Source organism: Bacillus rossius, chromosome 13, assembly GCF_032445375.1.
Source record: "Bacillus rossius redtenbacheri isolate Brsri chromosome 13, Brsri_v3, whole genome shotgun sequence".
NCBI lineage: Eukaryota > Metazoa > Arthropoda > Insecta > Phasmatodea > Bacillidae > Bacillus > Bacillus rossius.
In genome coordinates, this window is record NC_086340.1 from 39,976,188 (window position 1) to 40,003,850 (window position 27,663).

At 35.3% G+C, this 27,663-nt stretch overlaps 2 protein-coding genes across 3 annotated transcripts in view; one reads left to right on the plus strand and one right to left on the minus strand.

The window, feature by feature from the left end:
• Positions 1-15,479, plus strand: part of LOC134538460 (sulfhydryl oxidase 1) — a 43,761-nt gene extending 28,282 nt beyond the window's left edge. The window contains exon 4 of the mRNA XM_063379789.1: positions 14,708-15,479. Within this exon, the coding sequence (XP_063235859.1) occupies positions 14,708-14,799 (92 nt within the window). The 3' untranslated portion in view covers positions 14,800-15,479. The remainder of the gene's footprint in view (positions 1-14,707) is intronic.
• Positions 15,480-17,777: 2,298 nt separating this feature from the next.
• Positions 17,778-27,663, minus strand: part of LOC134538461 (splicing factor 3B subunit 3) — a 143,526-nt gene continuing 133,640 nt past the window's right edge. For both annotated transcript variants that reach the window (XM_063379791.1, XM_063379792.1), the window contains 3 exons: positions 20,501-20,863; positions 18,130-18,327; positions 17,778-18,046 (listed from right to left, as the gene is read on the minus strand). In XM_063379791.1, coding sequence (XP_063235861.1) covers positions 17,906-18,046; positions 18,130-18,327; positions 20,501-20,863 — 702 coding nt within the window. In that variant the 3' untranslated portion in view covers positions 17,778-17,905. The remainder of the gene's footprint in view (positions 18,047-18,129; positions 18,328-20,500; positions 20,864-27,663) is intronic.

The following is a 27,663-nucleotide window of genomic DNA, read 5'->3' on the forward strand; positions in this document are numbered from 1 at the left end:
ATTCCTTTTCCCTATTGTATAACTTGCATAATAGAATGAAATGGTCAATAAAAAATAAAATATGTATGCTTTAGTCACTTAAGTGGACAGGTTTCTTAACACTAATTCAAGTGCTCTGTGAAATAACAGACCTTTTTTCTTCACAAGAAAATCTTTTTTTTTTTAACTTTTATAATTCAGTCAGCACATGCAGTTAAATTTTATGGCATAGAAATTACAAAATTGACAGGTTTTGGCTATCCCATTTAGGAAAACAAAAAGTAATTTGTGTCCCTACTATCAGAGACATGGCAGTAAATGTAAACACATTCGCATGATATATCTTGTAAACATGCTAGTGACATGTCATGTAACAATGGCCAGTGATTGTTCAGACTCAAGTTTTGAAGTCTACCACTACAAATAGTGTTTACTATGTGCATAAGTCAAATAACCAAAAAAAAATTTAAAAGGCTGATTGCAGACGTGTTTCATAGTGAACTCCCCACACGAATGTCCTTGGCAACTTCAGCAAACCAGAGGACTGGAGTACTGTGTGACTTCAAGGATTTATATAAGCGGAACAATTACTACCACTCTTGCCAGTCGGGTGGCGTGAGGTTTAACTTTCATCAAATTCATACATTTTAAACCACAAAAATGACAGTACTATAGATTTTATTCTTAAAAAAAAATTAATTATTAATATGATTTTTTTACCTCTAACCCCAATTCTTCCATGTTAATTAAAAATTAACATATTCACATTTTCCATAAAATAATTACAAATGTATTTTATTATATTAGATTATGTGCTTTCTGTTTCGGTACTATGACCTAAGTAACCGAAACCCCCCAAAAAAAAATTTCTAGTCATCTTGTATCTGTACCATTCTAAATGTGAAAACTGTATTGTTGATGGATGTTTGCTGCTGTCCGCAGCGGCTGGCCGTGCAGTGTTGCGTTACACGACACAAACAGCATCGCAGGGAATCAAAATAGTTGTATAAATTGATGCAATGCCATTAAGGGTACTCGTACATTGTGCAGCAATTCAGAAGAACTCACACAATTAAAAAAAATTAGCGTGTGACTGTTTACGAAAAGCCTTTCAGAATATGCTGAGAGCAGATAGGTGGTAGAACTGTTTCTGTATTTTGATTTTAAACTGTATTTTTTAGAGAGTTAAAAAAATGACTAAAACAAATGATGTGAGTCAATTTTCAGGCATGAAACTCCCAGTACAGATTCTTGAAACTACTCAATGAACTAGCAGTCCACCTTTATCACCGTACCGCTCAGTTCTCAAGAGTTGCGCTCAGAAGCGACACCGCGCTAGAAGCACCAGCGAGCGTCGCACTTATCATCCCACCTCACTAACACACATACACCCCTGACTAGGAGTGTCTCTAAGAACAGTGTGCTACAGTAGCAGAGGGCAAGGTGAAGTGACGATGGTGGGGATCGTTCACACGTGCTGCGAGTGGCGGGGGTTGAGGGCTCGCCCAAACTTACGAGCTCCAAGTGGTTCTGAGACCACCGTAGGCCTCTGTGAATAATTGAGCTTCACCTCAACTAAAGTAGCTCAAGTAAATGATTTCACACTTGGTTCTGTGTGAAGAAAAATGTGCAAGTTTCACGCTGAGAAAAAACCTTTCTTTACCCTGATAACATTAAATAAGACTTTTAAAGCAGACAGTGCCTTAAACAGTAGCAGAGTATACTTGTAAATTTTGTTGAAGCACGTAAGGCTCCAAGTGTTAAAGTGTTAATCAAACTGGATTAATAAAATGTTTTGTTAAATATTAAAAATTATGAAAATTTACTAACCCATCAAATATTTATATACATATTTAATAGAAGCCACGGTAATGCAAAATAGGTTTTCTGTTTTGCTTGAATTAAAATTTGCTGAATGTACAGCATTTGTTTATATTGAAAATACATGAATTTTCAGTAATGAAATTTTTTTTTATTACGTTGAACACTGTAAGAGATAACTTGAGACATGTTCCTAAGCCTGCAGATAAAGAATGTGACAAAACTATTTCACCTTAATGAAATTTTGAACTGTTGGTTATGTTATGTTTGTTATGAGGTCTTCACTGTTTGTAAGAAGAACTAGAGCAAGAAAATGAAGATGGCTCCCTCAGCAATGCATGGGCAGAATCATAGTTGCAGCCATACTTGAGCAAGAAATCTCTGAAGACAGTCCTTCACATAATGTACCTACAAGTTGATGTTCAGGAAGTGTTCAGCATGTTTGAGAAGTGTTAGTGTAGACGTGAAGTGTGGTTGCATGTCTGACTTGTAGCGCTCTCTGTTATATGTGCAACTATCTGCTTTCTGCTAGTTTAGATTTTAACAGCATCCTCGAATGTGCCCAAAGGTTTTAGAAAACTGTAGTGCATCGCATGCTATTCACGGAATGCCTGAAAAATGCAGAATGGCTGTAAGTATCTGTATTGAATATCAGTTAATTCTATTTAGTTATTTACTTAATATTTTATTATTTTATGGTTAATCAATAGTAGTTAACTCCAGTTGTTAGGTAACAATTCACAAATGGTGTTATTTTTGTGTTTATTCGGCTAGTTAGTTATTTAAGTTGAAATCCATGACTGGTTGATACTTGCAAGATTGGTTAGAAAGTGATCCGATGATTTGATTGTTGGCTGTGTAGAGCCAGCTTCGCAGCACTTGACAGATAATCACTCCGGCAGGGGCAAACATTCTATGGAACCAAAACCTACTTTCAGGATAGGTACTGAATACTCAAATACATTGTTTCAGTACAATTGCTAGTTTTCAAACAGACGCACTTAATTTTTGAGATGACGATCTTTCTTCACTTGCTCTTAAATGCCACGATCCGTTGTCTGTTGTCCGCTTGCCACTTGAAACTCAGCTCTGTTATCTTCGCGTATCCCGATTGTACCTGGGAACCAGGCCAGCGCTGTGCTTCCATTGTGCCAACAATGAGAGTGTTTACAATGGTCATGTTGTAAAACCATTGACTTTATAACATATTACAACAAAAGTCTAGATCCTCAATACACCAAAATATGGTTGAAGAAGTAGTGAATAATGTACACTTATCCCTTGAGACTCTTCTCTGAATTTTACTGACAAACATTGGCTGCAGGTGCATCACGATAAAATAAAATGAAAACATCGGCAACTTATTGTATTTTATTGTAAATAATAGAGAAAGTAAGCTATAACACTCAGCACCTGAATTATCTTTTAAGGGAATGAAGTTCCTCAACCACCATGAATTTTGTTGTAGTAAAATTATTTCATTGGGAGCAACACCTTTATTTTCCACGTATCTTCGCGACAGTCCGCTGCAACATCCACAGCCCGGCCGAAACACTACACCTGCTTCATGACGGGTTTCCCTTATCAGCTTGGCTCTTTTTACCTTTCGTGTGTTTGATGAACAATACTGATATTTTATTTATGCTCTGTAGACTAAGATATACAATGAGCAAAATTATACTTTACGATTTTTGTGGTTGCAAGAACCATCTCACACCAAAACTACATGCCTTACAGTGCAGTCCAGGTTTTTCACTTCAAAAATTCTGAAATAAAGATTTCATTTTCCCTTTTGACTTTTTTAATGGATGTGTTTCGGCACCAATTAACCAAAATATGAAAATGAACTGGTGTGTCCACTTTGTTCTTATATAACAACCGTGTGACACCTTATATTCAGTGCTTAAGTAGCTACTTAGCAGAATGTGGTTTTGTTTCGCTTGCCGGATCATTAAACGGCATGAATAAAAATTCACTGCAGAAACTATTTGTTTCTTCATTTGTAATTGGATTTACCTGCTTTATGTTGAAGTGATATCCATTTCACCCTCCCAAAAGATAATGGGTACTGTAAAGCGTCGTATGAGCGATGTGTTTCTGAAACTCATTGAAATTGTGTTGTTGCGACGGTTTAAAATAATGTCACGTGCTTCAAACTCTTCACCAACATTTACTATAGCCACCTCATTTATTGTTGGTGCATTAAATCGTCTTCCATGTTGTCCAACAGGTCTTTTATCAGATCTAATAATAATGCGATAATCGTCAGCTGACATATTCTCTATTGCTGTTTTAAATAACTGAATGAACTCATCGTGTTCATGAAATATTGTTTGCAAGGAGGCAACAATTTCTCGTTTTGTACCAGGATTGTAGTTAAAACATTGATTGATTTGTTGTTCATCATCTCCCATAAAATAAATTTGAAGAAATTTGTCTTTGAATTTTGAATGTTGGCATAAAATTATCATGTACGATAGTGTTTGCACCAAGAGAAGTTATTTGAAAATATTAATTGTATTTACGAATGTTTGTTAAGAAATGCTTTGAATTTTGTGATACACCAGAAAGCAATGATGATAATGGTTATGGTTGTGAGCATAATATTGGCAACATAATCTTACCGTTTGAACAACACAATCCCAGTGCTTCACCGCTGAATTTTAACGCATTACAATATATTCAAATTTTATTCATTGGACCAATAATACATTCAGCATGTTGACTGGTCAATGGTGGTGTTGTAATTAGGTAAATGCGAGACAATCAAATAATGGCATGTTACGTCGTATTAAATTTCTTGAAAGATTATTTGCAATTCTTTGTTGTCAATCAATATTTTTGTTTGCTCTTGCCTGAGATACTGCAATACAATTATTTTCATTACGTAATTCTCTCTCTCTCTCTCTCTGTCTGTCTCTCTAGAGCGTAATTCATTTGTATGTTGTTGATTTGCAATTAATTTTATTTTGATCTTGAGATTCTGATGCCCTTGTTTGTCTGTTTCTTATTCTGGTGCTTTCATTTCGTAGGGCTCGTACTTCATCACTTTCTTATTCTCGTCAGTCTCATCCTTCTAGCAGCTTGGCTGTCTTGGCCAATTGATAGTTTTTGGCGTGGCATCGCAAAATTAACCTGTTAAAAAATAAGCTTCGCTATCCAATTAATATCCAAAATCAGAAAACCAATTGTGGTTACCAATTGTTTATTTTAATTCTGTTGTTCTTTTGTTATACATAGTGAGATTCAAATAAATTGGATCTATGATTCAAAAATTAATTAATTTAACTAAACAGCACAAAGCCATCTATCAGTTACCAGTGTAACCATATTAGTTGGTGTTCCAATGCTGCCACATGCATATATACAAAATTTCATATCAGTTTGACCTATGGTCCAAAAGATAAAAATCACAGCCACCAGCGCCACCAATCCGGCACTAACGTAACTATGTTTGTTGGAGTGGTCATGTCGCCCTGTATATGTGCGCAAAATTTTGATTGCACGTGGGGAATAGTAATGTACATGGTAGAGGAGACGGCAGGGGAGAGGTATAAATGACGCACCACACTTGCATACTTTCGCAATAGCATAATTTAGCACTTCCATCCTTGCATCCATTGTATATAATAGTATAACAGGCAGGCAATTATGTTACGCGTAGACTCCACGTACACATTATTTTTAAAGTTAATTATGAACAGATCTGTCATTGATCCAATTTATCTTCCTTTTTTTTTAAAAAAAATCCATCCAAAATAATATTGTGCATTCAGATCTGTAATGAAAATGTATTTTTTTTCGCCTGTTTTCAAATTCGAGTTTTTTTAAAATAACTTTCAAGGTATAAGCTGATTTTCCTTCAGCGAGAAACATTTTTATAAACGATACACCGTGGCAACACAGACGAACAGATAAAAGTTATAACGTTTAAAAATGTCTTTAAAAGAAAATTACACATGAGACTTCATATTTCCTTTAATTTAATTAGAGGTAATTTCCGAATAAATATTATATTTATACTTTCAAATACATTGTTTTATATGAAAAAGATACTTACACAAAGCGCTGGAAATCTAATAGCGGCAGCTAAATATAAATAAATATCATAGTTGCCATTTGTACGACTAGAATACTGTGCGCCAGTTCAGATATCACGCTAGAAGCACCCGACCAGACAGGGCTCTCTACGCCAGTAAAAAACAATCCAGCTTCAGTGGCATTGATAAGTGCAAGTAAAATAATCAAGGGTTTTACTCAAGTTGTGTTCATGAATCCTCTGTTGATTTACATAGCTAAAGATAAATACAGTAAGAGCTCTTTTTGACCTGTAATATCTAGTGTTTCTACCAACCCTGGAAAACCTGAAAAAATCAGGGAATATTGTAACCAGGGAATTTTTGTTTGGTAGGTTTTAGTTGGCAATACATTTTTTGTTTATTGATCAGCTTGCATTGACGTAGCATCTAGCGTATCCCCTCCCATTTTTATTTTTGAATGGTAAATAATGAACAGTTCCCACGTCCATTTTCTTTCATTTACCTTCGGATTCGGAAGTGGCGTCAAATCACGTGATACAAACTGGTTCAAGCTGGTCTGTTATCCTGCTGACGTACGTACTGCAGCATGTGCTTCCCACGATCTGATTATACCGACAGGTGCATTTCATCTATGGATGCCCTCAATGTAAACTGGGCATTTTTGTTAGCTTTGAAAATATGTATCACAGACACTTTTGGTGATGATTCGCCATCATTGCTTTAAAATTGGTACCTGTGGGCTTCATACGGTCCTGTAATTTCTGCTACACAATGGGACTTTGGTTAGTTTTTTTGAGGCACAGTTACTATTTGTTTAAGCATGTACCTGCAAGGAGGGCAGATTACATTAGAATAACTGGATCAGAGCTTTTTCCCAAGAAATTTTGTGCAATCAGATGGAATACTGCAGTTGCTGAGCATGCCATGAAAACGTTATCCCACCTAAAGAAATTTGTTAGTGAAGTTTATATTTCATCTGTCTCTTTCAGTGTAGTGAAAAGTGCTCTTGAAGATAATCTTCTAGAAGTAAATAATCTTCTAGAAGTAAAATTGACGTTCTTCCACTCTTTGGCATCATAGCTGGAGTTGTTTCTCACAATGTTCCAAAGTGAAGCACCCATGGCACCTTTTCTCTGATTCACTGGTAGGCATTTTATTAGCTTTGGCAGGAAAGTTTTTTAAACCAGAGGTATTGAAGAGCTTTAGAAAAAAACGCAATGTATCTTGATTGGATGAAGATAACCAGGAAAATCTATCGACTGCTAACAATATCAAGTTGGGTTATGCAGTACGCCATGCCATCAAGAAACAGAAAGTACCAGAAAAGTCTGTCCTGTTACTGAAAAATGTTAGGACTTGTCTAAAGGTTATGGTAAAAAAACTTCACGACAAATGTCCCCTGAAGTACAAACTTACCTGCTTATGTCCGTCTGTGGCTTTAAATTCGGGTGAGGAAACAGTTTGTGAAGTACAGTTTAGAATGTTGTCTTCAAAACAGGTGGCTATCAGGACAAGAAGCTGATAACATTGAGTGATCATATCAGTTGGTATGTTCCTCGCAAGATTCTGAAGCACTGGTCTCGTCTTTTTCTCGAGAAGATGGGCGCCTTGATCACTTGTGGGTGCTCATTCTTAAGGCACATACAGTAGCTGCTAAAACAGGCCTTCTAAAGTTTGTGAGGATGATGTTGGTACTTTCCATGGAAATGCATCATTGGAAAGAGGATTTTCAGTGAATTCTAATCTGCTGAATGAAAACTCTCAGGAAGAAACACTGATTGCACAAAGACAAGTGTACGACTTAGTTCAACGTTCTGGAGGTGTAGAGCACGTTGATATCACTAAGTTCATGTTCAGGGTGGCCACCCATTTGACATTTTGAAATTCCTGGTTTTTTCCAGGTTCTCTCAACTCACTGAAATTGCATGGCAACAAACTTGAAAATTATAAATCACAACAAACAATGGCTGTAAAATATTTTTAACGCCGTAAAATTATTGAACTACATAGGAATTATTACAATTAGGTATATACACTTAGAAGATAGCAGGAAATGGATAACTTACTTGTTACTTTCTTTTCATTGAAACCTCATCTTCAATTAATGTAGCTGCTTTTGCTGCATCTGCTAGCAGTTTAGCCTTCTTGGCTTCCAATTCCTTAATTTCTAAGGCTTTCCTTTTCTTTTCTTGGATAGCAACTGACTCTTCATGCTTTTGTTTTCGCTTGATTTCTGAGAGTTCCACATATTTCGCATGAGCATTCCGGCACGAATGGATAAGACTTTTATCAATTAGAACTTTTCCTATGCCCCCTAAAATTGATACAGAATCATACACCTGTCTTAATGCTATCAGGCTCTCTTCAAGTTGATTTTCAACAAGGCATTCTGCATTTACTGAAAAGCCCCTTTCCACCGATGCATTTCCATGGGACATAATCAGCATCATTTTAACCAACAATGTAAGATTTGGTGAAAGCTTATCAACATCAACCACTTGCATCCAAAATTTATCCAACCTTACTTCATTTCTTCTGTACGATTTTACAGATTCCAGCAGATATGGTAACTTGCATAGCTCCTCCCTAAATTCACTTTTTATTTTGTCTGCTAACAAACCAGCCAACCACCTCTTCTCAACAAGTGCTTCTAAAAGTTTTTGCATCCTGTGTTGAGCTAATGTGGGACTAGCACAAATTACTGCTGGATCCAAGCAGGATACATTCTTTGATAACCTAAATGAGAGAGGCGACTTAGAAAGAATCTTTTGTACAAATGATTTGTAGAATTTGACACAATCATGTTTGAAATGAAGAATATCTACTTCTTTCACATGTAATTTAGAGTTCTTTAATGCATCTTTTGTGGAAAATCCCAAGTCAACATTCTTTGCAAATATAAGATTGTCACTGAGTGTTAGATCTATCTTCGTGATATCTTTGTTCTCAATTATATCTCCTTTCACAAACCTTTCCATTACAGATTTGACCATCAAATGAAGAGCACTATACAGAAAAGGAGCCATTGGAGCTTCATTCTGAAATTCCTAAGGAAAGGCTCCACTTCTGCTGCCATGGCACTAAAAAAAGCTAATTTAGGCCCAAGAAGTTTGTCATTTAAAAATTCAGAAACAATTCTGTAGCTTTCACAATCTGGAACTTTCTTTTGTTTGGTAACATTGCTAGTGTACAAAAGTAAGTCAGGTAGCATAGCCTGAGCCCTGGATGCCAATTTAGCATTTTCCACCCATCTAACTGAACAGAACTTGTGGGGGAATCTGGATGAGTTTGGGTAACTTATAAAATCTCCTCTCCTAGAAGGTGAATTTTTGAACAAATTGTACAATGCCCTTAAAAACTGAACCAACTTCCAGCCTGTAGATGTAACACCTGTCTTAAAAGCATTATGCACAGTGTGCAGACCACATGTTCCTAATTGAAGAAAGTAAGGAGCATCAACATTCCCTTTATGTAAAACATATTCAAGGTCTTTAACTACTTTAAGATTTACATTTGGCCCATCCATAGAAATTTGAATGGTATTCTCAAGAAGCTGAGGAGGGACTAATTCTTGAATAGCTCCCAGAAGGTCACTAGCACAGGCCTTATTAAGGAAAGCAGAAGTGAAGTATCTACTAGTTACCTCATTGTTATCATCGTCCCAAAATTTGACATGAATGTCCATTTTCTGACGTTGGGAGATTTTATTCAAGCTTTCATCAAATGCCAAAACAACATATGGACAACTATTTAACTTATTTTTTAGTTTTTCAGTGAAATAAGGAGCTATTCCATGTACTACTATGTAAGCTAACTTTGTTCTCTGTATCTGCAATTTACTAGCTATGGTACTGTCAGCAAACATGATGGGTAGCAAAGATGCCAAACCAGCAGCACTCCTAAATGACAAATGAAACATAACACTTGCTAAACACCATAAAATCTCTGCCTTGGACGTTTCTTCGTTAACAAGAAAAGTTTTTAATGCCGGAACTACACTGCTCGAGCAAGGCAAATCTAAAGATGGTGTAAGTGTTACAACCGAAGATGTAGGCTTTAAATCTTGTTTTTTCTTAACAAACACATCTTGCAACTTTAGCATGACTAAGGGCGGTTCTACCCATACTACTAATATTGATTTTTCCATTACACAATTTGCACAATGCATTTGTACTACACTTGGGGTCCCTTTCCACCCACTCAAATTCATCTCTGTACTTATCATTGTACGTGGTAACGGAACACTTCGGCATATTAATTACACACTGTTGCAGATCACATAACCTTACTGTACAGAAAATAGTTATATTTACATCATAAAACAAATAGTAGTTACATCAAACTCTTTCTGTTGTTCACGTAAATAGGATATATTCATCATAAAACAAATATATGCAAAATCAAACTCAAATGCGGCGATTAATATTAAACAATTACTGTAAACATAAGACGGACTTGAGCCACGCACAAAAATACTTCAATTGATAAATCCTCAAATGCTGCGCGTATGGACTTCTAAACGTAATATTCCAACATCTAACACACTTCACTTGCGTAGAAAATTGTATAACCTTGTCCGAGCACTAAAACTGTACAACAAAGATGGCGAAGCGCGCGTGCGAACGAGGAAGCAAACAAGTCATGTGACTTGACTGCTAGAATGCATGCTGGGAGAAATATCAATCGATCGCTGTGCGCGTGCGTACCTGCGCAAGCACTCTCGTCACATTTTTTTTAATAGACATCGAAAACTGTGGTTACTCGCCATCATAATGCGTTATTTTAACTTACATTTAATAAGATAATTATTATTTAAAGAGTTTATACAACAAATGTATTGGAAAGTTAAGGTTATTTACTGCTGATGCGTATACATTTCATGATGAAAAATCCCGCACATACACGTTCCGACTCTCTACGAAAATTCCTGGCTTTTTCAAGGTATTCCCGGTGCTCACGAAAATTCACGGTTATTTCACGGATTTCCCGATTTCCCGGTTGAGTGGCCACCCTGATGTTACAATATGTAATAAATGCTAGTTGTAGGCATAAGGAAGCCCTGCAAACAAAACAAAAAGAAAAGGAAGCTACAGACAAGCCAGAAAATAAGAATAGTTGAAGAGATCAAGGCATTGCAGTTGAAGAAGGCTCGAGTGTTGGATTTGGCTCAATCTGAAGCAAATGCAATAGATGCAAAAGTTGAGTCACTGCGAAATTGATGGGAGCTTCCTTTTACTAATGTTTTGGCAAAAGTGTGTGAAATATTTGTAGCAACATGTTTTATTTGCCATCAATTGAGTCACTTTGGCCACGTCTGGAAGAAGGTAATTTTTTTACTAATTTAAGTGAGTTGAAATACTTTGAAACCAGTCAATGTACTGTTATGCAGTTTTTTCAGTTTCATGGAATGCCGTAATTGTGTTAAAGAAAACCCGGATTAATTCAGTTTTAGACCTGGAAAAATCAGGGAATTTCATTTACTAGATCTGGTAGGCACCCTGTATCTATCATATACATTTTTCACAATTGTTAACCTTAGCAATGTAACTGGAGGATATAACCATTTAATTAACTTTAAAAATAGACCTAGAATTTATATTGAAGCTAACACCTAGTGCACTTGGACCAACCAGCTTTGTGCAAGAGTTCTGGTTTCTAACTTCTTAAAGGGAAATGGTCGTATTAACTCTCCTTAATGTAGACTAGAACTTTAGGTGTATATTTTAGTAAAATAGTCATTTTAGAACAAACGATTAGGGGTAAAAATTTACAGAGAACCCTTCTATCTTCTTGCATGCTTTCTTATAACACCATATTAAAGTCGTGACATTTTCCCCTTACTGGTTAAGTTTCACAAATGATGCATTTTCTGCTTGACATTTGCTTTCTACTATTAAAATTAAATTTAAAAAAAAATTGGTTGTCTGTAAAGTCGGTTTACGGACGATAGTTTGTGATGTCATAACAAAACATTGATGAAATGATTGATCCAGAAGAAAAGGAAATATCATATTCGGCCTGAGACTGAGCCATAATAGGTTTTTGCAACGAAACCATTTAGGCATTAAAAATATTACCGTATTGGCCCGAATATAAGGCGACCCCGAATATAAGGCGACCTGCAGTTTCAGGAGGCCAAACAAATGTAAAAATAATTTTTGGTAGAAATTAATGTGAAAATTCATTAGACATACATTTTGTGTTGATAAATCGTTTTTGCATTTATGTATAACAATTAATTTATATTTATCACTTTACTTATTTAAAATAAGTTTGAATGGCCTACCCTAAAAGTCAAAAGAAAACAATTAGAAAATATTTACACTTTTAAATATTACACTAGAAATTTTTTCGTGTTTACTCTAATGAAGCTGCATAATTGTCATATTCAGAGCCTTTTATTTGTCTAGAGCTCGTTCCCCGCCGTTCTACCGATGTGTGATTGTTCATTTTTCACAGTTTACTGTATCTACGAATTTAAAATTTTTACAATGGCTATTAATCACTCTTAAAATACAGCATTTAACTTTCCGTTTGACTTAAGCTACGTATTACCACAGAACAAGGTGTATTACTATTTAGTAGTGTGTTAAACGTAAAAAAAGCAAACAAAGAATGCATCTTGCCGGAACAAAACAAGAGGCTAGCTGACATGATGAAGCATACGGCCATGAATAACTTCGGTTACGTGACCGCGTATATTTGTCCATATTACTCTCTGACAGAGAGAGTCTGTTCTATGAATTTGAAAGAATAATCTATTATAATTATGAAAGGTTTTTACATAAATAAAGAGTGGATTATTAAAATAGCTTTTGAAGCAACGTACCAAATTCCTGTTAATATGGCGTCTTCGAGCGTGTTCGGCAATGTTCGTTTTACAACAAAGAAATATTGTGGAAAGACAGTTGGCAGCCGTGAATTTCCAAACATTACATCCGAAATGTTTGTAAACGTAAACAATCGTTCTGAAAATAACTGTGATATTTTAGTACAAATATTTCAGTTAAAAATCTGAAGATAAATTACCGTAAATGTTAACACGCGATTGTACACAAAGTACAAATATGAATTGTGAAATAAAAGGTTGCCATTTTGAGATGCTTCAACATTCACGTTTTTACTCAAGAACAAATATTTTAATTTTCAACTTCAAACAATTGTAAATTACTGCAATATTAGGTGGATTTATTGTTTTTCCCCGTGTGAGGTAACAAAGTTTTAGTTAATATAAAAAATCGTGAACGTTTTGTTAAACAATGTTTCTACTGTAGCTTTCAGCTTGGAACTAATGTTTGCGGTTCTGACGTCTTGGGTGCGAAAATAAGGCGACTTCCAATTTTTGCATCTCTCGTTTATGTAAAAATGGTCGCCTTATATTCGGACCAATACGGTATATTCTTTGAGGAAGAATTTTTTTTTAATTTTCCAATCTTTTGCATGATAAAATCTACCTCTGCATACTTTTATGAATAAAAGTTAATCATTTTTATTGAATTATCACTATTTTGTATGGATACAAAGGAGTGAAATGAAATGTGCAATTGAATTAATAAATTTACTTTTATTTGCATTTATTAATTCAAATATATTTAATACTTTTGAAATGTTGCGTGCGCCATATTTATTTTTACAAGTACAAAAAAATTTTTCGCAGTTGCCGGGTTTCGAACAGACAACCTTTAGTTTAAGAGTTAGGTACGCTAACCACACACCCACGAGGCCATACTAAGGTAATGTTGTTTCAAATGTTAAATATATATATTTATAAAAACTTTGTTCACGGTAGGGGTATAATATTAACAAGATTTTATAACAAATACGCATCCCAAATACACCAAACTTATTTATAATGTGTTACAATATTTTTTAAAACATTGTGCAAAAGATCCCGGGTGTAATTTGAATTATATTGTTGGTTCAAAATGTATTTGAATTTTCAACATTACTTTTAAATAACCGTACCGATTGTGCTGAAAATCGGTGGTTGTTCCAATCGAGTGGAATAGATGCCACGCATGCGTACAATGAGCAAACGGAACACGTCCGAAGTGGGACACTTTTCGTGTGTGCAGCCGGCGTTCATTGATTTATTAGACGTCACGTCAAAAATATTTAAAAACTGAAATATTCCAACACTTACTACTTCCTGGCTTCTGATGTTGCACCCCTATCTCTGCACACCTTGGTGCAACAATTAACAAGGGCAATTAATTACTATTAGTTTCATTCTAATTTTATATTAAAAAGGTAGTTAACATTTCTTTCAAAGTAAATAATAATTACTGCTGATAAAAGTGTGAATCATAACATATAAACTGGAAGAGACCAGTGTTTGCCAAAAAAATAGCAGAAATCCATTCTCAATGGAAACTGACAGTTCAGTCAGACTATGCAAGCAGTATGACAGTGACCACACATGTAATATCAATTAAAAGTTTTCCTCATAACCTATTTACCCATATAGCAATATTTTTAATTACTTGTTTTGATGTGCCCTAACAATTCTGACAGCAAACAAAAGCAATTAAATATCCAGAAAACAAAATGTTTCAGAGAATAAAGAAAATGAGGTCTTTCTTTAGTTTACTTGAAAACCTGTATTTCCTTAACAATGCTAGGAAATAGCAAGTGTTTACGAACAATTGTACATGTTTCATTGCCTTAACTCATGTAGGCATACTTCAGAAGTGAAAGAAAGTAAGCATCTCTGTAAATGGTGGAAAGAACAGCAAGCATATAAATAATTTGCAGAGCATCACTGTAGTAATTAAAAAGATCCCACAATGTACTTTTCAAGTGAGTGACTTATTTAAGGATAACCTTCAGCAGACTACTCCATAATCTCACGATTCTTTTGTTGACAGGCACGTATTCAACTGGGGGTGGATCTCTTCATGCAACATCAACTGTAATTATCTTGGTGTGTGCAACAGTGCAGACTGCATGGTTTCACTGAGCTGCAGGCAGCATCTAGCAAGTTAATGCATTTATGAACATTCGTAGAATTGTGAAGTACTACATTTAATACAAAATGAGCACTGCTGGTACGTGATTTCAAACCTGCCGAGTTGGAATAGCTTTTATAATAACAAACCAATCCATTTTGACGTAAGTGTTTAGCGAGTTTTTTTTAAACAAATACATCCCAATACACAGCCATATTTATTTAAATAAAACTAGCACATTCCTACTGTAACAAATCATTTGGTAAATTATTAATAAAAAAACCTTTTCTGAAGGTGATTCTTAGACACAAGCTCTGAAATATGGGTGATTCCATTTGCAAATGGACTAACCAGCTTTTTTTATAATAAAAAAACCACCACCTGTATAACATTTGTAAAGTTTAATCCCTAATATTTGAATAACAATAGTGTACAATTCATATATTATAGACTTAGAACAATGCATTTTCAGTTCATTACAGTAAATTCCTGTTTAGAAATTTAGACTTATTGAAAAGTGTAAAATTGTATGTAATTTTGTCAGAGCTAATTTTATAAAACTTACTGCACTGGGAAAGAGGTGTAAAGGCTTTGGAAGATGTGACCTGTCATATTAAAAACCAAATAGTATTATGCAATGAAAAAAAAAATTTTGATTAATCTAAAATAAAGAAAATTTATTTTGTTTAAAGATTTGTTTTGGTTACAACACTTGCAAGAAAGTGTGATTTTCATCATGCAAGTACATCTCAGCTTGGACAAGCACACTCCCAGCACCAACTAAATGTTCAAACGTTTAGCTGATTTAACCTACCCATTCACTCGCAGCAATATTTCACTTTTCAAAATTTGACAACCGGAATTCAAGACCGATTGTTTGCAGGCAACCCTATACCACTGTGTTCATTATGAAATAATCTTTATTTTCATTTAACTTTAATTCAATAATCGGACTGGTACAAAATGCTAGTATCGATTTACCTGTTTATGCCTGGCTACCCCGAGAGTTGTGACTGGAAAATAGGCAACCTAACATTTGCATTTTCCATGGGCTTCATACTTTCGATTGGTATGGAATTTGTCTAATAATAAACCGGTGAAATGTTTAAAAAAAAAAAAAAAATGAATTCTTTAAATTATTAATTAATCATATCCTGGACTGAAATTTGCTAGGCACCCATATGCAAATTATTTATTGAAATATTAAATTGAATATGAAATACGTTTCATCAAATAAACATCTCAGCAAAGGTCGTTTTATATCAGGATCCTAGAATATGAGGTTTAAACCCATTCTCGAGGCACAAGTCAACCTTCAGTAACTGGTAAACATTGTGATTTGTGCTGGGTGAAACAATTGAACACTGCTTTTCCAAATCAGAAAAATTGTATCATTTAGAGCTTTACGCTACGATTCTCCACCTGCATTGATCGAATACTTGCTGCTCCAGATCGTAAGTGTGTCAATGCCGAAATCTTACGTCATGCTATTTTGACACTTTACCTTCAACTTCCTTAATTATTAAAATTTGTTTGGAACTGTGAAAGTCTTATTTATATCCACTCATCTTGAGAAATTAAATGTCCAAAATCATAGCCACAAAACGTAAACAAGTCAACAGAGCAATCGACACCAAATGTAATCCAAACTCAAAATCCAATAACAGCCACCTTCGTAAAATATTTCCTTAACCAAACAAAGACTAAGTGACAGTTTTCAGGACCAAATAAAGGGACACGCTTCTAGCTATGCACTGCACACGATTGTGCAACAGAGGAAGTGGTGCGAGTGTTTACCGGGAATGGACTATACAACCTGGCTGTTGTCGGGGGCGAGGAGCACGTTGACAGTTTCAAGCAGAAGGTTGCATGAGGGGAGGGTGAGACAAGATGGTTAGTTTTTCCGGGAGGACTGAGCCTTGAAGAATGTACAACAGGGGAGGGAGACGTTATGCTGCCACTGCTACCACCATTTTTAAACAGAATGTTAGAATTTTTCCCCTCTTTATTATATGGAACATTAATAAGAGAATTTAAGCCCAAACAAAATATACCGTATTTACTCGTGTATAGCACGCACCACGATTTTTGCAACTAATTCCAAAGAAAAAAAAATTGAAATTTTTTTTCCCATAAATAAATTTTACTAACATTTTGTGGTACCTGATTATTTAAATTGATGTGTGGTGATGCGTCAGGAAAATACATAGACTCTGCTGTGTAAACGGAAGATGAAGAGCTATATCGTCACAACTGGTACGTGGAAGGAAGGAAGGAAGGGAGGCGTGCCGCGCTACGTTGCTAAGCTGGCGCAGAGAACTAGATGACTCACCGGTGAGGAATGGAGGAAGCGAAGAAGGTGACGGGGGGGGGGGGGGGGGGGGGGGGGAACTGGTGTCAACATTCTCTCTCTCTTTCTTTTTACTAGCTTCTGAGCTGGCTTTCAGTAAAGGGGGGAGGTCTAAAAATAAACAAGAGACCATGATGTGCGAGCTTGCGTGCGTGCGTGTGTGTGTGTGTGTGTGAAAGAGAGGCCTTGTTGCTTGTGCGTGTGTGTGTGGGGGCTGGCCAGAAACATCACCCGGCAGTTAACTATTTTCACTCCCCCGCCTCCCCCCATCAAACTTTTTTTTTCCGTGTATAGCGCGCATCCTTATTTTTTTCCTTTACTTGAGGGGAAAAAAGGGCGCGCTATACACGAGTATATACGGTATGCTGCACAATAAAAATTTTTTTAAGCCTTCATTGTGATGTTTTCAATAATTTTGTTTTTATTTATAGTTTAATGTCAAAATTTCATACTTTTTGACGATCCTAATAATTTATTCATAAAATTGGGGTTCTAGTATATGTACTGAAATTTCATAATCTCATCCAAAGGTAATTTACTATTCATATTCCTTTCAACTAAAAAAATAGAAAAGTATTAAATGGTTTGCTAAAACTTTTTTAATTATACAAATGGCAATGCAAAAAAAATCTAACAATGTACAAGTAAAAAATTAATATAATTTAATACTATAACTACGTACAAAATTTCACAAATATTACAATTGTCAAATGGCTACCATAAAACCACAAGCCAAATGCATGTCTGAACACACACACACCACTGTATTAAAACGCATAGCGAGTTCTTATGTCTTCTAGTTTCTCTGAAACTTTGCTAGGAGTTCTGTCCAAATCATCAGCAATGCTCTTTTGCTTTGATACGTCAATAGAGTTGTACTGCTCACATAAATCTCCATCCAAGACATTCTGGAAATAGATAAAACAATTTTTTAAAACATGCACAATAATCTAAAGAGTAGTACATGAAAGCGCCAGGAGTGGGCGGTCACCTTGACGGGGTAGTAGTAGGAGCGGAACGACAGGTGGTCGCGGCCGCACAGCGGGGGGTTCTCCGACCGCATGTGCATCTCCAGGTGCTGGAAGAAGTCCTGGTCCTCGTGCGAGGTGAAGGGCACCAGCACGCCCACCGTGCCGGACAGCGTGGTGTACACCAGGGACTCGCTGCCCCCCGGGATCCACGTGGCCTTCTGCAACCAGCCATACACACACCGCTCACCGTCTGACTGCATCAGCAGTACATCCTTGCAGAGCTGCCAACCTCAAATCACACTCATCAGTAATGGCAATTAGGTATATGAAAAAAGTACGCGTAAACCATGCACGATAAATTTTTCCTGAGGCATTATAACACACACTCAAGATAAAACAAGGACAATAATATGCAAAAGAAAAAGAAAAATATGAATACAATGCAAATTAATGAATAAAAAAAATCTATTTGAACAATACAATCATCTGAATATGTAAGAAATATTAATAATTTTACTGGATATTTTGAATCTTCAATTCAAAGTATTCAAAGTTAAACTATAAAGCAACTGTCTTTTTATTTGCTTCTTTTTTATCCTGGTTGGATAAGAAATGTCATGTAAACAAACAAGAGACACACAAGGACTTGTAAACAATAACTGCGTTCGTTACTTTCGTTTCTTCAGATGTAGCAAAAAAACGAAGATATAGATTTATTGCTCGTCACGGCTTTAAAATGTTCTGAATGTTTCTTTGATTCAATATGCCGTCTACAGTCATCCCTTCCACCATGTGCAATCGAAAAGTCACACGTGCATACATTACAAAACCGTGGCGTTCCAAACATTTGAAAACGACAAGCATGGCCATTCTTTTGAATATTTAAGTCGAAAGTTCTGAAGACTTGCGTGTTTTTTTTCCCCCAGATACACATTATTCTGTTACACGCTTCATTTCTAAAACCGGCACTGAAGAACACAACACTATCGAAGAACATAAAAAACATTTCAAGTCTGTAGACACGACAAAAATGATGAAAAAAATAGCTTTCAAGAAATAAATTAACACAACACAGGCTAGCCAAAGTACCGTACAAAAATTATCGTGATTTAAGTAGCCTTCAAACGATAAGTCCGAGAATATGTACTAGTTGTATCGTATAACGGACGTAATACCATCCCATTATTATTTGAAAACACGAGAATTAATTTACTTATTTCGACAGTACATCATCGTACATGCGCACACTTACTAGTTCCGTTATTTGTGCAACCAAGCGATGTATTCAAACTGCGTTTCACGAAACAAGCACAGCAGAAACGGAATTTTCTCCGTTACCATGCAGCACAAAGCCTCGTTTCCGTAATAAACCAGCGATGTTCCGTAATTCAGGGTTAAAATCAGTAATAATTACGGAAAATCCGTAATGGTTGGCAGCTCTGTCCTTGTAACAATCCAGTGTAGTTAGTGAATAGAAACTAAATAACAAATTTTACCAATATACATATAAATGCTAGATGATTGCTACCAATATACTTGATAGGTTTTCTTCAGTATTGTGTAATGGCATTCACTCTGGTGGTTACACTACTACTCTCATCTCACAAGCCACAATTAATACTCATTAACAGACCTGCCAACATTCAAATTTAAAAAATCATGAGGTCCTCAATAAAAATTTTCAGGCCCATAAATACAGGTTAGATATAAAAAACAACAAATGAAAATCTTTAAATTTAAGTGACATACCTGTACATATGTTACATGGTCTCTGCTTCAAAATTTATTTCAACAAATTATAGGTTGCAGATTTAATTAAGTTGAACATAATTTAGCGCTGTTGTGTAGTGATCATACAGGGCCGCAACTAAAAAAGATGTAAAATAACATTCTGCTCGTGTAACATTACTATCACTGTTCACAGCAAAATTAATTTTTTTTTATTGGAAGCAATACACTTCACGTTAGTTGTATTTTTTTGTAGCGACATGTTTCACAATGTCTCCTCTTCCACTATGCGAGATAGAAAAATCAGCACGGCACACGCTACAAAATGCAAAATTGCTTCCTTTACGTGACTCGAGTATTGATGGCAACTAGTTACTGTAAGCTTTCGTAAAACTTGTTTTGTAACTTTTACAAACAAAATCTTGGGGCCCCAAAAAATCGTGAGGAAACACTATTTTGGCGTGAGGGCGTGAGATGGACCTTAAAATCGTGAGCCTCACTCCAAAATCGTGAGAGTTGGCTGGTCTGCATTAACTACAACAAAACATATTTTTATGAATTTGCTCTGCTCAAGTGTATCCTTTCTATGACATTCTTAGGTACCAGGGAAAAAAACAACTCTTAACAATTTTAAAGGAAACTTATAAGGAAACCTGATCGTACCTGCAATGACATGCATATCTCCCCCACGTGGAAGTTGGCTATGACGCTGGCCTTCTGCGAGGCGCCGTTGAGCAAGCCGCGGTCCCACAGGGCCTTGTTGCCGGTCGGATCCTCGTCCACATCGTCGGTGACGTTGCTGGCCAGCCGGATCACAGCGATGTTGCCGAACTTGTCCGCGGTGGCGACCGTGTCGTAGTCCAGCATCGTGGCGGCCGTCACCCAGCGAGGGTGAGTGTCGTCCGCGAAGATGATGAGCTGGTTCTCCTGTCGCTTGTAGCGCACGAAGTAGAGGCTCTCCTGCACGTCCGACACGAACACTCGCTGGCCCATCGCCTGGATGTTCACGATCAGGTTGGGGATGTGCTGCCAACATAACACACCACCATTCACCTCGTTGGACATCTTGCTTTCACCCGTAACTGCACATTAGGAACTGTTAAGTAATTCTACTTTAATATACTCTTTTGTTATACTAAGAGACCTCATATATAAAATTAGCAGAAATTGTATAGCACATTTAATGCTAATGCTTTCAAAACCATAAGCTGAGACAGAACAAAAACTTCACTTGTATTCTAATGCAGGCAGATATATGGTGCGACATATTCAAAGGTGACCCTTACGATTTTTATGACCCAAATTATAGGTGCAACCCATAGGAAGGTAGCACTCTACTGCAGGTAAATACGACTTATCTTTATTTTCCAAACAGGAATGACCATAAAAGTTTGGTTTTGCTGTTATCTTATAACAACATTCAAATTCAATTGACACTGCACATGATCAGAGATAGTTTGCATCAATTTATTCAGCAGTCTAACATGTTCAAAGCATCATTTCATGTGTAAGTAACAAAGTTTACCATCAATATGTATCTAACCTCAAGTCAGGTCTACGATGAAAGAAATGCACAATGAACGATTGTCAATCCAGTATGTTTGGGATCCTGGCTGTACCAGATAAGCGATTGCAGGATTATCAAAGTTTAAGCTGGATTACTTAAAAAATTAAATAAACGGTGCTAATGTGCATATGACCTAAACTCCTAATACATTTAATATCTCACTTCAAAATATTTAATACCATCACCGATATTATACACATGTTTTAATGAAGAAATTCAGTGTTCTCTGCATAAAGTATACTAACCAGAGTAAATAGCTACTGATAGTCTAGAAATAAGGTCTGTAACATTTTAAGTATCTATAGCAAACATTCAATTTACTATGCACACAATCAGTAATATATAGGTTGCATCAAAAAATTTTTAAGTGTCTTAACATGTGCATCTGCATGAGTAAATATGTACACAAAAGATTACAAAAATACCTAAACATAAATGTTTGCACCATACACGTAGGAAAATATTGGTGCTGATAGGATTGTGATTAGGGAAGGGCCGATCGAATCCTCGAATCCCACCGAATCTCTAGTATTCGAAAGATTCAAAATTCGAGGGAAAAGATTCGGGATTCGAGGAAAAATTTCGATGAAAATGTAGTACTCAAAAAACTTAAATGCTTACAATTTACTTGGCCTGTTTACGTTTTCCTTGGAACACATCCTATTGAGGTACAGTAGAACCTCGTTAATACGTGATGGTCAGGACCGAGATAATCACGGATTACCGAATTTCACGGACTAGCGATTAAAAGCCCGGAAGGTCTGGTCAAGCTTCTCAGACATGGGCGTGCAGCTGGGTTAAGGCCGTTCACGGTAAGGGCCTGCCGTCTTCGAATTAGTGTCTTGGCTTAAAAAAATACAGCACTGCTTAGCCATTATTTCACGGTAAAGATAAGATCGTGCTGACCTTGCACCCCCTCCCCAGCCCACTGTACAGCCTAATGCCAGCCAGACACATCACTCGCCAGGCGCCTTTGGTGTGTTGGTGGGTGGAAACAAACAAAGGGGGACGGGAAGCAGAAGTCAGGACATTCCCCTCAAGTTTAAAGAGTGACAAATGTGACAGCTGAAAGGGGGGCGACACAAAGGGCCCCCCTTGCTGAGTTTGGTGATGGCTTGTAGTGTTTGCCCTGACGTTAATTTTAAGCGCTGACAATTTTTACTTCTTTTTTTTCTTCTCTTTCAAATCATCCCAGATTATCCGATTCCCGAATTAGCGCATCACGGATTAACGAGGTTCTACTGTATTGTACTTTTAATTCGTTATTATATAAAAAAAATTATGAAGCATGTACTGATTTGGGAAACTTACTTTATATTCATGAACATGGATGCATTGTCACTACATTGGCATCAAATAAGGCATAAATCACATCACAGAATATGCTAAAAAATAAAATAAAGTACATTTAGGATCTAGACTACATATGAATCTTGTTTTTTTTTAAATAACTTTACCGAGAAAACTGTTACTTAGTAATACAATAATAATGCTGACTTTCATCACAAGTTACGGTCACACATGTAGTAATAACAATGAAATAATGAATGAAAAAAATTAATACATTATACAATTATTATTTTAATCGCAATTCAATTTTAAAAATTCTGATACACGTTCTATTTATGATTTTTTTTAGGACCAAGTTTGATTTGTGTAGACTACCAACATTAAAATATGTATTATCTGAGAATTCCATGATGGCCAACCAATAAATTTGTTAGCCAATCATTTTGAGCAACGTAAAAAATAACTTATATTAATATAAAAATTTTTAATGGGTAAACTAGAGAAAACACCCCGTCACTTTTAACTTTGGGCATATTAATCACTATGCTTTAGTGAGGCTTAATTTTAAAAGACGCACGACAATATTTCTTATGTCCTAAAACCATTGAAGCCAAGATGGCGCCTTTCAGTTTCCATCAAATATTTCAGGTAAGTGTTTATCTTCATTTGGGACTTAAAGAAATGTCAAGTTGGTAACTACAAAATATTGTTCCGTCGGATGTTTAATTTTGTTTTCAGATTTCCGTGGATACATGAATCACTGTACTCACAGATAATGCCTGAATGCCTTAAATCCACCATGTCGGATTCTACAGCAATTGATGAAGTGACCAGATTATTACGTGATCCTACAGTTAACCCAGAAATAAACATTCTCGAATACTGGAAAACTCAGTCTGCATGTTCACCCAGGCTACATAAACTGTCCAAAAAATATGTGTTCACCACCTGCGACAGTGTTCTCTGAACGTTTGTTCAGCACTGCAGGAAACACATGTGACCAAAAACGGAATCGTCTTGATACAGACCGTGTCAAAATCCTTGTTTTTTTTTTTTAAAATAAAAATTTAAAGGGTTAAATAATTCTGCATAATGTTTAATTTTTTCTCTAAACTTATAAATTATTTTATAATTTACCCTTGAGAACTGGATTCGGATTCGAGGGGTGGATTCGAGGTACTGTTTGGGATTCGGATTCGAGAAAAATGGGATTCGAACCATCACTAATTGTGATATATTAAAAATCTGCCTGGAAACAAGGATATTTAAACTAGTATATAAACAATTTTCAGATGGTATAAGAAATGTTTGATTTCAAAACTTACACTACAAAATAACAAATATTTAAGGAAGCAGTTTCATATAAGGACTGATTTTTTGTGTGTTTTAAACTATAGAGGTGAATTCAAGAACATTTTATAGATGAGCAGCTTTTGCAATTTAAGACAAATTAAAATTACAATACCATATTTTTTTACTTCCTGGCACATTTTTAACTCATTCTGTAAGAGAATTGTGATACTTCACAAGTAATTTAGTGTTTTAGTAACTGAGTAGGGTTACATATAACAAATACTTCAATATCATGAGAATGATCAAAAGATCAGCTGGGTTAGATGTGTAGTGTAGATGATTAGTTAGGTTTGGAGCTACATTAAAAATACTGTAAAATCACATTAATAGTTAGTAAGGAAATAAATATTTCAAATGTAAATAATTCAGCATAATAAAACCATTATTCCTATCTCATAATAGCTAAAATAACCTAACCAACCTATCTCACAATCTTATACTATTTTTAACATGCTTTTATTAGCTTAAATTGTAACTACGTAATCAAATTTTGTTGATTTTAATCTACTTCAAATTGCATTGATTTGAAACTTTACAAGTTTATAAAAAAAATAGATAACCTCAAAAAGGGTAAAAAAAAACCCTACTTTCATGCTAGGGGATATAACAATGCTTTTTGTATAACCATGACTGGGCAATTCAAAGTCTACAAATTCAGAAAATTTTTAAAAAAGATTTCTTTTGAGAGGTAATTTGCCCCATTTTTTTTAAAAGTCAGGACAATTAAAGTATGTTAATTTTGATGTGCTTCCGGGGTAAGAACAATTGCCCCCGAATTTTCAGGGACTTAGAAAATTGATTTTGTAGTGACTTTCGAGGAATTAAAAAAATATATAATTCAGTTATAGCTATGTATCCAAATCTTAAAATGTTATTTTTGCCTGCTTCTAATGTTAGCATCGATTTGAAGCTTTGCAAGGATACGAAATCCAGATGTCAATACAATAGGTAATTTAAAAAAAATTACATCTATGCTATGGACAATAACCATGCTTTTAGTGCATCCACAAGGCCAAAGCATGGTGGCAAATTAGCCCAGGGTAGGCTGCCCTGCTCCCCTCTCCCCGCCCCTCTATACTAGGCAAACCGACTCAGATCAACCCAGCAAAATTTCAAAAATAGAATTATTTTAGATTTGGATTGTTTCAGATTGAAGAGGCCGGAGCAGGGTGTAAAATTAGACAATACTAAAGAGATAGGTTGATTAAGTTAATGTTTCTTAAAATATTTAAGCAATTAAATTAATAATTGTGTCTAATTACACAGCCAGACCTGCCATCATTCAAATTTAAAAAATCATGAGGTCCTCAATAAAAATTTTCAGGCCCCTAAATACAGGTTAGATATAAAAAATAACAAATGAGAATCTTTAAATTTAAGTGACATACCTGTACATATGTTACATGGTCTCTGCTTCAAAATTTATTTCAACAAATTATAGGTTGCAGATTTAATTTAGTTGAACATAATTTAGCGCTGTCGTGTAGTGATCATGCAGGGCCGCAACTAAAAAAGATGTAAAATAACATTCTGCTCGTGTAACATTATTATCACTGTTCACAGCAAAATTAATTTTTTTTATTGGAAGCAATACACTTCAAGTGTTAGTTGTGTTTCTTCCACTATGCGAGATAGAAAAATCAGCACGGTACACGCTACAAAACGCAAAATTGCTTCCTTTACGTGACTCGAGTATTGATGGCAACTACAGTCAAACCTCTATCTATCGTTTTTCAGGGGACCAACAAAAAAATTCAGTAGATGCGGACATTCAATAGATGTGGACTTCACTCTTAGATTTTGAAAAAAATATTTCAACCTCAAAATTAGTGTCAGAAATATATCAGTTACTTGTCATTAAAGTTTAATCATTTGAAAAAAAAAAAATAAAAATGGAAGCATTTTACTTAATTCAATTTACACATGCAAAAAAAAAAACATACGCACAATAAACCTACATGGAAATTAAAGTCTTTTTCAATATCCTGAAGTCTGAAATGTTTACTCATGTCATCAATTATAGAGGTGTACTGAAGAAGCCGATTTTGCCAATATTTAGTTGAATCGGCATTTCTGCCGACTTCCGATATGCTTGTAAATTTAAAGTTTAATCATTTGAAAAAATAAAAAATAAAAATGGAAGCATTTTACTTAATTCAATTTACACATGCAAAAAAAAAAAAAACATACGCACAATAAACCTACATGGAAATTAAAGTCTTTTTCAATATCCTGAAGTCTGAAATGTTTACTCATGTCATCAATTATAGAGGTGTACTGAAGAAGCCGATTTTGCCAATATTTAGTTGAATCGGCATTTCTGCCGACTTCCGATACGCTTGTAAATTTAAAGTTTAAACATTTGAAAAAAAAAAAAAAATAAAAATGGAAGCATTTTACTTAATTCAATTTACACATGCAAAAAAAAAAAAACATACGCACAATAAACCTACATGGAAATTAAAGTCTTTTTCAATATCCTGAAGTCTGAAATGTTTACTCATGTCATCAATTATAGAGGTGTACTGAAGAAGCCGATTTTGCCAATATTTAGTTGAATCGGCATTTCTGCAGACTTCCGATACGCTTGTAAATTTTTGGCAGATATTACTGAAAAAACGACTGCCATAACCTAAAAATCCACGAGTACCCTTTTCACTTTTCGTAGTAGTACTGCATTCTTACAGATCGCATTATTTCTTCGCAAAATGTGCTAACCGTACATATAAAAATTTAACATGCTTTTTTTTTTCAGTAATGTTCTTTAATTTTAATATGTCTTAAATAAATACCGTATTGGCCCGAATATAAGGCGACCCCGAATATAAGGCGACCTGCAGTTTCAGGAGGCCAAACAAATGTAAAAATAATTTTTGGTAGAAATTAATGTGAAAATTCATTAGACATACATTTTGTGTTGATAAATGGTTTTTGCATTTATGTATAACAATTAATTTATATTTATCACATTACTTATTTAAAATAAGTTTGAATGGCCTACCCTAAAAGTCAAAAGAAAACAATTAGAAAATTTTTACATTTTTAAGTATTACACTAGAAATTTTTTCGTATGTTTACTCTAATGAAGCTGCATAATTGTCATCTTCAGAGCTGTTTATTTGTCTAGGGCTCATTCTCCGCCATTCCACCGATGTGTGATTGTTCATTTTTCACAGTTTACTGTATCTACGAATTTAAAATTTTTACAATGGCTATTAATCCCTCTTAAAATACAGCATTTAACTTTCCGTTTGACTTAAGCTACATATTACCACAGAACAAGGCGTATTACTATTTAGTAGTGTGTTAAACGTAAAAAAAGCAAACAAAGAATGCATCTTGCCGGAACAAAACAAGTGGCTAGCTGACATGATGAAGCATACGGCCAAGAATAACTTCGGTTACGTGACCGCGTATATTTGCCATATTACTCTCTGACAGAGAGTGTCTGTTCTATGAATTTGAAAGAATAATCTATTATAATTATGAAAGGTTTTTACATAAATAAAGAGTGGATTATTAAAATAGCTTTTGAAGCAACGTACCAAATTCCTGTTAATATGGCGTCTTCGTGCGTGTTCGGCAATGTTCGTTTTACAACAAAGAAATATTGTGG